Source organism: Anser anser, assembly GCF_964211835.1.
Source record: "Anser anser genome assembly, chromosome: 6".
NCBI classification, from domain to species: domain Eukaryota; kingdom Metazoa; phylum Chordata; class Aves; order Anseriformes; family Anatidae; genus Anser; species Anser anser.
The window spans coordinates 10,313,191-10,323,937 of NC_139726.1; the positions used below are offsets into that span (position 1 = coordinate 10,313,191).

The 10,747-nt window shown below is 67.0% G+C and overlaps 1 protein-coding gene across 1 annotated transcript; it reads right to left on the bottom strand.

The window, feature by feature from the left end:
- Positions 1-932: 932 nt before the first annotated feature.
- Positions 933-2,259, bottom strand: CDK5R2 (cyclin dependent kinase 5 regulatory subunit 2). The gene has a single exon (XM_083840613.1). It carries the CDS (start codon positions 2,075-2,077, stop codon positions 1,085-1,087), a length of 993 nt encoding a protein of 330 aa, XP_083696739.1. The 5' UTR covers positions 2,078-2,259; the 3' UTR covers positions 933-1,084.
- Positions 2,260-10,747: the final 8,488 nt, after the last annotated feature.

Here is a 10,747-nt window from a genome sequence, read left to right on the forward strand (position 1 = left end):
CTTGGGCACAGCGAGCAGCAGGGACATTGGGGTGTGCCCCCCCCCCCCCAGCTCACACTGGGGAAGAAAATTCTCTCCCCACATCCCCCTTGGGCAGGGGCCACCCCCCAACACCCCCCCCTTGCACCCCAGCAAGTCCAGGGAGCCACCACCAGGCCCGTCCAGGCCGCCTCTTTATTCTCCAGTGAAGCAAAGCAAGAGGAGAGGACCCCCCCTCCCCAACCCCAGCAGCCCCCCCCCCCCCCCCCCCCAAGCCCTCCTCTGGCACATACACCTTTCCCCGCAGCAAGCCGAGGTGGGGAGGGGGGGGGGAAGAGGGAACAAGGGAACACCGCTCACCCCACAGGTGCCCTGGCTTTGGGGAGGGGGGGGGGGGGCTGCACCTGGGGGGGGGCTCAGCAGCGGGGGGGGAGAGGGGAAGGGATGCTGCAGCCCCCCCTCAGCATCTCAAACAAAGGGGCGAGCGGGCTGCTCCCCCAGGCTGAAGGACCCACCGCACCGGGGGGACCCCCCCACACCCCGCTGCCTTCCCCCCGGCGGGGAAGGAGGCAGCGGCGGGGACACAAAGCCCCGCGCCCCCCCCTCCCAGCACCCCCCGGCCCCCCCTTTCCCCGCCGCCCTTTGTCTGCCCGGCTCCGCCGCGGCGGCTCCAGCACCGCGGACAGCTCCGGCGGGGGGGGGGCCCGGCGCTGCCGTGGGGGGGCCCTTGGTGTGCACGGGCTGCCGGGAGCACCCCCCAGCCCCCCACTCCAGCTGCATCCCTCCTTCCCCTTCCCCCCCATTATTTTTGTTTTTTGTCCAAAGAAAACATATTCAGGAGCCTCCGCCCCTCGGCAGCCTGCCCCCCCCCTCCCCGCCCCATCGCCCCCCGGGTCCGTCCCTTTCCCCCCCCCCCCGGTCTTCTCCGCCGTGTCGGTGTCCCGGAGAGCTGGGGTCGGCAGGGGGTGGAGGGGAGGGGGGGGGGAAAGCGGCCGGATCCGGAGCAGGGAGGGTCCAGGCAGCATCTCCACGGGGAGATTTTTTTTGGGGGGGAGGGGGGGATCCGGCAGTCCTTGGCCTCCCCCGCCGGGGGCCCGGTACCTCCCTAGCGGTCCAGGCTGATCGTCCAGTGCTTGGCCCCGTCTCCGGCCTCGCCCTCGCTCTTGAGGTCCTGGAAGAGCTGCGTGAAGTAGTGCGGGTCCGCGTTGATGCGCAGCATCTTGGCGCTCAGGCGCTGGATGATGCCCAGGCAGCGCTCCCAGAAGCGGCCCTTGTCGCCCTCCACCAGGAAGGGCTTGAGCGGGTAGGAGATCTCGTTGCCCATGTAGGAGTAGGCGAGGTAGAGGCAGGTGAGGAAGGCCGCCTGCAGCTCGGCCTGGCTGCCGATCTCCTCCCCGCGCAGCGCCTCCCGGCACAGCAGGTAGACGAACACCAGGTTGGCCGGGGTGATGAAGCCCTGGTCCTGCCAGCCCTGCAGCAGCAGCGAGCGGTCCACGCTGCGGAACCAGGCGATGAGCTCGCCGGGGCTCAGCTCCTTCAGCCGGTAGCAGCGGCGGCACACGAAGTCCCCCAAGCAGCGCAGCAGCTCCCCGGTGGACGCCTGCACCACCACGCGGCGCGGCGAGCCCGGGGCCCGGCTGCCGGGCGGCGGCAGAGGAGGCGGCGGCGGCGGCGGCGGGGGGGGCGGCGGCGGTTTGCCCCCCCCGGAGCCCGGCTGCGGCTCCTGCGGCGCCGCCGAGGGCACGGTGGGCACGGGCACGGCCAGGGGGCCCTGCTTGGCTCCGTCCCCCAGCGACTTGCGCAGGTTCTCGCGGTTGCGCTGAGCCACCAGCGGGTCGGGTTGGCCCCCCGGGACCCCCCCCGGGGCCCCGGCGCCGGGCTTGGGCGTCACCTTCTTCGTGCTCTTCTTCTTCTTGGCCGAGGCGGCCACCAGCCGCTTCCAGGTGAGAGCCGAGATGAGCACCCCGGGCCGCTTCAGCCTGCTCTCGCCCTTGCCCGGCACCCTTCCCGGCGGCGCCTTGTCGGCCAGCAGCCCCCCGCCGCCGCCGCCCCCCTTGCCCGAGGAGGCGGCGGGGGACAGGGAGAGCACCGTGCCCATGCTAACGCCGAGCGGGGCCCATAGGAGGCCGGCGGCTGCGGGGGGGGGGGGGGGTGTGGGGGGGTGGGAAGCGGAAAGCGGCCGGCACCGGGGCCGCGGTACCCGAGGATGCTCCGCCGCCGCGCCCGCTTCTGGGCTCCGTGCCCGCCGCTGCAGCCAGCCGCGGCCCCCCCCCCCCTCAGCTCCTCCGCCTCCCCGCCGCCAGCCAATCCGTGCCGCACCGGGCCCCGGTGAGTCCCGCCCCCCCCGCCCCCCCCCGCCGCCGGTAGGCGGTGGAATTGGGGGGGGGGACAGGGGGATCGGGGGGTGCCGGCCCCGAGCGGCTGCCGCCCCGCCGTGACCTTCACGGGGCGCTCCCGGCCCCTGCGCTAGGGGGGAGCACGAGGGTGGGGGGGGTGGGCACCGGGAGGGGGGCAGGGGGCACGGCTGAGCCCTGCCAGGTCCCGTTCCGGTGGTGCTGGGGGGGGGGCACGGCTGGCTGCGGGGGTGGGGGAGAGCCCTGGGCAACGCCACGCTTGGGAAGTTGGGGGGCAGGCACTGGGGGGGGCAGCTGAGATGGCCCCCACCGAGGGGCTGGTCCCGGTAGGAGAGCCCCCCCCTGCTGGTGGGAACCAGCCCGATCCCAGCACGGCTCTGCAGGGAGCCCCCCAGCCCCCGGCCTGTGCTCGCGCCCTGCCTGGCTCCCCACGGCCTGCTCCTGCAAAAGCGGCCCAGCGCCTGCTGCACGAGCAGCTCGCTGCTTCCCCCACCCCAGCCTGCCTCTTCAGCCCTTCAGGGGAGATCTCCCCCCACCGGCATCCGGCAAAAGTCGGGGATTTTGGAGACAGGGGTAGGAGGGAGGGGATGCTGCGCTCCTGCATCGCTGCAGAACGGTGCGTGACAAACCAGCCGGGTGCACGGCCTGCTTCTCCCCCCTCCAGATCTGAGCACGGCGCTGATGAATCCAGCCCCCCCTCTGCCCCCGTGCCCCTCGCAGGAAGGTCCTGCCGTATTTCGCATGAGCTGGGGGACGGATCCCGCAGCTCTCATCGCCAGGCATCCATCAGGAACAAAGCGCCCCGATTGCCTGCGCTGCTCCCGCACGCAAAGTGCCCGAGAGCAGCTGGGAAAGGTTTCAGGGAGAATGTATCGATGATGCGTTTTGATACAGCATTTTTATCTGCGAAATTAACACGTGTCAGTGCCAGGATGTGGCTGCTGCTGGGTGGATCCCGGCTAACAGGCAGTAATGAATTATCAGCCAGGAGGAGCTAAACGAGCCCCCCCCCCCCTTCCTCCTGCACTGCTGATGCTGGAGGTGTTTGAAACGGAAGCGCAGGCTCAGAGCTGGGTTTCATCCTTCCAGGCGGGCCTCCTCGTGCCTGGGGCTGATGTGCCATGCCTGGGGCAGGGCAGAGGCTGTGCCCTTTGTGCCAGGGCAGGGAAAAGGGCAAAGCCCCGTTCCCACATATCACCCACTGCGGCCAGCCTCACGCCACTGTTCCCTTGCAGAAGGCCTCTGCAAAAACATGCGCGTATGCACAGAGGCACAGACACGCAGATTTGCTTTGGGAGAGGCCAGAATCAAAGAGGGTCTGGGCCAGCATCACCTACCCCAGGCCTGCTCAGGCTGGGCTGAAGAAAAAAAATCAAAATGAAAAAAAAGCCACACACACAAAAAACCAAGAGGATTTGGTGTCAAAACAAGGATACAAGGTACAAATGAAAAAGGAACAAAGTCAGGACAAGCTTCTTGATGAAGATTAAGTCAGCTTTTCCGGATGTACAAAGCCTAGCAAAGAAGATGGAGGAGCCCTAGTCCTAGGGAAGGGATCAGGAGCCTGTGGTCCTTGCCCTCTTTGCACGCGTGAGGATGGACTGATTTGCCATGCACAAACACGGTCTCCCAAGAAACCCGCAGCTGAATTTTGCAGGTGAGGAAGCAGAGCCCTCCCTGCCTGCTGCCTGCTCCTGCTGGAGCAAAATTGCTCGCAGATCCTTTCATCTGAAACGCATGAAACCGCCCCCGCCTTCCGCGAGCGCTCCCAAATTGGCTTCCCCGAACTCATTAAGAAGGGCTATTTGTATTTGGCTCTGATGAGCCGGGCTCTGCAGCCTTTCCCGTGGAGGAGCATGCAGAGAGCTCCCCTGCCTCCCCCAGCTGGGCTCGTGGTCGCCAGCCCCAAGCAGTTCCCTGCGTGTGAGCCTCCCGCTGCTCCCGGGAGGGGAGGTTTGGATGAAGCCTGTATAAAAAAATCCAGCCTGGGGCCGTTTGGTGATGCAGCTCGAGGCTTCGGCTGGGAGCAGCAGACGAGCTCCGGGACCTGTCCGTGTCCTGCTGCGGGGTCTGGTCCCGGAGGATCAGCTCCGGGTGGGGGCGGTCAGTAAGCAACGCTGTCCTTCCCCCTGGCAGTGCCAAGGGCTTCCTGCGAGCGCCGGGGAATTACCCAGGCCCTGCAAGAGCAGAGGGACATTTCTTATGCAGGTAAGGAAGCAGCTTTGCAGCTTACTTGGGAGGCAGCTGCTCTTCCACGTGAAGGAGGAGGATCTTTTCTCCCCCCCCCCCCTTCAGTTTTACTCTTCAGGCTCCAGCCCTGAGGCTGACAGGCAATGATACAGCACAAGCTACGTCCTCGGGCCCACCTCTGCTTGGCTCTTCCCTTTGGCCATGGCTGGTCGCTTCCCAGCAGCTTTGGGCAGCTGTGGAAGGCACGGCACAGGAGGAGAAGGCAGCACACACAGCCGGTCTCAAAGCTGCTCTCAGCATCCTTCACCTGGTGGTGGTTTGGCCTTGCTGGGACACCGCGGGCACACGGAGATCCCCTGCTCCTAGGGGTCACCCCAGTTGGGGCAGCATAAACATCAGCTATGGGCTAGTGCCAACAAAGGGACGGCTGCTTGTCCAGGCCCTCGATTTTGAGGGCATAAATGGGTATCCCATACTGAATCTGGGGTGTTCTGGATGGGCAGTGGGGTACGCTGGTAGCCAGCACAGCTGGCGGGGCCCCTGCAGCTGAGTCAGGGACACAGCAGCACCAGGGGGGTGAAGCAAGGGTAAAACCAGGCAATACTGAGCAAAGATCGCAAGGAGCTAGTGCCGAGCTGCAGGAGCCACGCAGCTCTCTGCAGGCGCGTGCTGTCCCAGCTCCCCCAGGATAGGAAAATGCCCTTTGGAGGGTCCTGGGGCCCTTACCCTGATGCCAGCCCCCCTCCAGGCTGCAGAGCTATCGGGCACGGGCCTTGCGACGGGTACTGGCTGAAGGCAGCTGGCACGTCCTCCTGCCTGCTCCAGGATGATGAAGGAGCGCCTGCCTGCAGGCTGGCTGGGGCTGGTTTTTAATGGCTCGCTTGCTGTGCCGAGGTCTGTCTGCACTGGCAAAGCCAGCCGGGGAGAAGGGCCGCGTCTCCCTGGCAGCGGCTGGGCTGCTGTACCCGTGGAGACAGAGCTCGCAGCCTCCGTCCGTCTCTGGCAGGCGGCTCTGGTGGCTCCACCGCTCCCCCCCCCCCGAGCCCATACAACACGCAGACAACCTCTGGCAGAGCTGCTGGCTGAGCTGGCTGCCCTGGGGCTGGGGAGCCCCGGAGAGCCTGGCTGGCAGCTTGTCTGCAGCCCCCAGGGAGGAGAAACGTGCTTGTGCTGCCAGGTACCCCAGCACCTTTCCCATCTCATCCTGCTCCCCCTCCATCCCTCACCCCTTGGCTGGTCCCCACGGGAGAAGGGCTGCAGCCGTGGCTCCCCAGACACTTCGGCTGCTCGGGGTTCACCCCGCAGTACCCCCTTAGCGTGTCTCGGAGCAGCACGGACCTGCAGGAGCTCGTGCAGTCCCTGCCCCAAGGTCAGCCCTGGGTTCAGGCAGCGGCACGGAGCGGAGCGCAGCAGCCCCAGGAGAGCAGCTATTTCTGGCCTGCTATTTGCCCAACAGCAGCGCTGGAAACAGCTCCGAGGCAGCGAAACACAGCTCCTCTGGGTGGAAACTGTGAGACAGAGCCAGGCCTTGAATCGACCAGGAAACACTTACCGATTCCTGGGCAGAGAGAGGGGCACAGGACGGCACCGGGCAGCCCCCAGGTTGCCCCTCGCTGCTGTGGGGTGAGGATGGGGATTGCTGCTGGGGCCGTGCTTGCAAACCATGGCCCCCTCAGGGCAGCTGCTGTTAAAGCCATCGAGAGAAGACGGCTCCAGCTGTGCACAGGACGGGACGATACACCCCAAGAAGCCCAAGCGTAGCTGCAGGTGCTCAACCCCCCATTAGAGCATCCCTACAGCCTTGCAGCAGGAGGAAGCCCACCCAGCTGCAGCTTGGCAGTGATTAACGGAGGGGCTAATTACCCCCGCACCCTGCAGACAACCAGGAGGAGCCAGCCCCCCCCCCGGCCCCCCCAGCAGCCGCTGTGCCCCCCGCCGCAGCCGTGCCGGGTGTCGCAGCCCCGGGCCGGTGCTGCCCTCTGGTGGCACCCGGCCCCCCTCCGGGGGTCCCGGGGGGGGCCTCGCACCGTGCGGGAGGAAGTGTGGGGGGGTCCCCGTGGGAGGGATGCTGCCGGGTGCTGATTCCGAGGAGCATCCCGGGGCAAAAGGGCTTTGGGGTGCGCATCCGCAGGCTGCATCCCAGGTGCAGTGCAAGCCCCGGGTGAGGCTGTTGTTCCCCCCCCCACCTTGCTTGCCAGCGGTGACAGGGAAGGCAGAGCCACAGGCTCCAGCTCTCGGGGTCCCCCCGTCCCCTGGGGTGGTGGCCAGAGGGACCCGGAGGCGCTGGGGGGCCGGGGGGGGGGTCTGGCTGCCCACCAGGTGGAGCTGCGCCCCGCGCTTTGCTGCTGCCGGGTGGCTCTGGGCCAGCTCTGGGCTCCTGCTGCTCGGCCCTGAGCTGCCAAGGAGGGATCCTGGCCCCCCCACGGGTAGTGCGTGGACGAAGGACTCCCAGCCTGGACTCATGTGCTGGTGCCAGGCCCCCAGCGCTGACCCCCCTGTCTCCACCAGCTCAGCAGCACAGCCAAAGCGCCTGTGGTGGGTAATGGCCTGCTAATTTAGGAGCCTTCTCCCCAGCAGCCTGGGCAAGGGGAGGCTCAGGACGTTGTCCTCAGTGGACTTCTGGCCTCACGTCTTCCCAGTGCTCGGAGCTCCCCGCGTTCGCAGCAGGGAGCAGGACGGGGTCAGTCCCAGCCCCTCCGAGCTCCCCGTGCAAAGCACGCCCTGGCTGTTCCAGCTGGGGGGGTCCCCAAAGAGCTGTGACCCCCCGAGGCTGCTGCTGGCCGTGCCACCAGCTCTTGTGCAGCCACCTGGGGGGGGTCCAGGGCTGCCAACGTAACCCCCAGGGTTTGTCAGAGCCCCGTGAAGCTGGGGTTAGGAAGACCCCCCCTGGCCAAACACCCAGCGCCTTCCCCAGGCCCGGTCACGGCCGGGGACCTGCTCCCTGCCCGGTGGGATGCCGTCAGGCCTGGCCGGTGGTGCGAGGGAGGCAGCTGTACAGGAAATAATCACGGCTTGTTGGAGATTAAATCGCTGGCGGGAGCGCGCGAGGGGATAAAAGGAGCCGTCTGTCGTTAGAGGGAATATTAACCCGGCAGCAGGCCGGGAGGGGGGGAGAGAGTTTTGTCCCCCGTGCTTGCTGCCTGCGGTGCGCGCGGGGCTGGGCGCTGACAGCAGCTCTCAGCGGGACACGCGGCTCGGCCCGGCACGGGGGCGAGGGAGGGATGGGGATGCCGCAGCGAGCACGGAGGGCTTGTCGGGGTGGTGGGGAAACTGAGGCAGCACCCGGCGTGGTCGTGCTGCGTGCCTGGCACTGCCTGGGGGCACCGAGCCGTCCGAACCCTCCTGCATCGCTCCTGCTCTGCCCCGGCCAGGGTTTCAGCCGGCTCCTGCGGATGAGCTCAGCGTGGCACAAAAGGTTCTTGTTTGGTCTGGCCCCTTATCAGGGACCTGCCTCGGGGTCCTTCAGCGGGGAGCTGCGGCAGGTGGGGCCGGGCAGCGAGGGAGAGGGCAGGGAGAAAACAAGAGACCAGCTGCACAGGGGTGAGCCGGCGGGGAGATAAGATAGGGGGAGAAATGCAAAATATGACGGGTGGCGGGCGGGAGGGAACGTGGGAAACTGCGGGGCAGCGTGGGTCAGAGACATTTCGGGGGTGCCAGCCAGCCAGCCGTAGTGACAGCTCCCAGCCCCGCTCCCAGCCCCTTGTCCTTGGGCTGGGACCTGCTTTCGGGTCCGAGACTGAGTCCCCGAGACCCCAGTGGTCCTCATCTGCTGCGGGGATGTAGGTGTGGGGACAGGGACACCTGCCCCTGCACACCTGCTGGCTGTGGCCATGCCCTGGCCAGGCCTGCAGCCCCGTTCCCCTCCCTGCAGCCCCGTTCCCCTCCCTGCAGCCCGTCCCGGCCCCGCTGCCGCAGCTGCGGTGGAGAAGAGCATCACTCCGCAGGCCAGCTGGGGGCTGTGCTTTATGGGCTCTCCCGTGCCAGGATAAACAGACCCGTGGGGTTTGCAGCGAGCGGCTCATGAAAGCCTGCAGCATTTTCTTAGGGTTTCCTTCCCTTTGATGGAAGAGTCCCGGTGGTTTCCCAAGCAAGATCCCCCCCCTCCTTTCCCCTCGCCCCCTTTCTCTCTCCCCCCCAGCCCATTTCCCCTCCAGCTGAGGCTGGAATAGGATGATCAGCCGTCCTTGGCTGCCTCCCCGTTCCCAGCCTCGCGGTACCCCGCGGAGCCAAGCCCTCCCCTCTGCACAGGACGGGGCCCCCAGCGCTCAGCCTTCGCGCATGGGGATGCCTGGCCGCGCAGGGCTTGATTTTGCCACGTTATCAGCCTGCCGCTGCTCTGGGGAAGCCGTCCAAGAACGGGCAGCGTTGGGAATAGCCCCGCACTGGGGCTGGATGGGGCTGGACATGCAGAGAGGGGACAGAAACACTTGTTGCATCCTCGGTGTGTGCACCCCATGCCAGTGGCACCGGTGGTTGCTTCTGGTGGCTGTCCTGGGCAGGCTGACCCCAGTACCGGTCCCAGCACTTCTGCCCCTCTGCTCGGGGGTGGGTGGAAATCCTCTGAGCTCCAGCGGGGACTCGTGCAGGCACCTGGGGAAGGGCTGGCCCCGCTGCACGCAAGCCCCAGAAGGCGGCCGTTGCCAGGACGCTGCGATTTCCAGGCTGACATCAAAAAGCAGCTGGGGATTGGCTCGGGAACGCTCCCACGCGGCACATCCTGCGTGTTTTACGGGCGATGTTTTACAACATGAGCGCTGCTATATTAAGCCGTGCATCGAGCTGGAAAAACAGGAGGCGGCGAGGCGAGCACGGCTACCCCTGCGCAGGCCGCTGCAGCGCTGCGTGAGCACCTCCTGCCCCTGCTCCCTGCCTCTCGCGGAGAATGGGGCCGATTCCCGTCCTTTTGGGCAATATCCTGGCCGGCAGCGGGGTATCACGGGCTTTGGGCAGGTGCTCGGCTTCAGCTGGGCTCTGAGCAAGGGCTGGGTGCTTGGGGAAGGGCAGGCCTGCTGGGGTCGGGCAGGAGGGGTGAGAAGGGGCTCCCTTCCCCAGGAGAGGGTGCTCGCCACCCGCAGCTGCGCCGCCGCCCCGCCCCGGGCTGGCAGGAGGGATGCTTTGGGCTAAACCAGCCTCTCTTTGCTTTTCCTCCAGTCTTTCGCAGGGTTTGCACGGGGGGGGGGGGGTCTGGTTGTCGGGACCCTGGACCCCAGCCCTTGTCCGTGGGGACGGATGCAGAGCGTGGCTGTGCCGTGCCGTCCCCGGGGACGGTGGGGGGCTCGCTCCCTGCCTCGCACCCCTTGGCAAGCCAGGACCCCTTGCAAGCGAGCGGCGGGGGTGATTTATGCTCCTGACATTTCTCTCCCGGTCGGGCAGGGCTTTTAATAAAGAGTGAGTGATTTATGGCTCCTTTTAAGTGGGAAGGAATGTTACCTAAGGCAGTCCGCCCCCTGACACCCCCGCCTCGCTGTCTCGGTGAACCCCCAGCATCTGGGCTAGCGGGAGATGAGCAGAGAGGCTCTGTGCTCCCAGCTCTGCCCTCCCCACAGCCCCAGCATCCTGCCCCATCCCTGCCCCGGGATGCCCCAATACCCTTTTGGGGGCAGCGCTGTGTGTGTCGTCCCCCCCCCGCCCCGAGACTGCCCCAGCAGCAGCAGTCCGGGGCACGCAGCAGCGACCCAAGGAAAGCTGCTGCCCCGAAACCCCTCCGTCAGGACCCCTGTGGTGGCTGGCCTGGGGACAGGATGACAGCTCCGTGCCAGTTGTCATGGTTACTGGGTATTAACGGATGCGGGCATGAGCGCTCCTCCGTGCTGAGCAGCCCAGGAGGGACAGGCTGCCCCCTCCCAGGGGGGCTTGGCCATGCAGCCCCCTGCAGGACCCTCCCCAGCCCCTCCAGACCCTGAGCCAGCACTGGCCAAAGCCAGCTCTGAAGCCAGCTTGCTGCTAAAGGGGCTTCTTGGGGCCTCACACGACTCTGGGGTCTCCCACAGTGGGTAAGGGAAGGGAGCTGTCCCCTCGCCTCCCAGCCCCGCTGCCTGGAGAGGGCTGCAGAAGGCCACCGGGCTGAGGGATGTGGTGGCCAGCGGGAGCAGGGTTGGAGCAGAGGCAGAGGATCCTGCCAGGCAGCCCCTTTCCCCTCTCCAAAGGGCTAATGACTGAGGACAGGGGATAAGAGCAGGGGCGGAGGAAGCATCGCCCAGACAAAAGCCGCCCCGAGAGGCTCC

Bases quoted from the DNA above. Each gene is read 5' to 3' on its own strand.
- CDK5R2 (XM_083840613.1), bottom strand. From the start codon at position 2,077: ATGGGCACGGTGCTCTCCCTGTCCCCCGCCGCCTCCTCGGGCAAGGGG.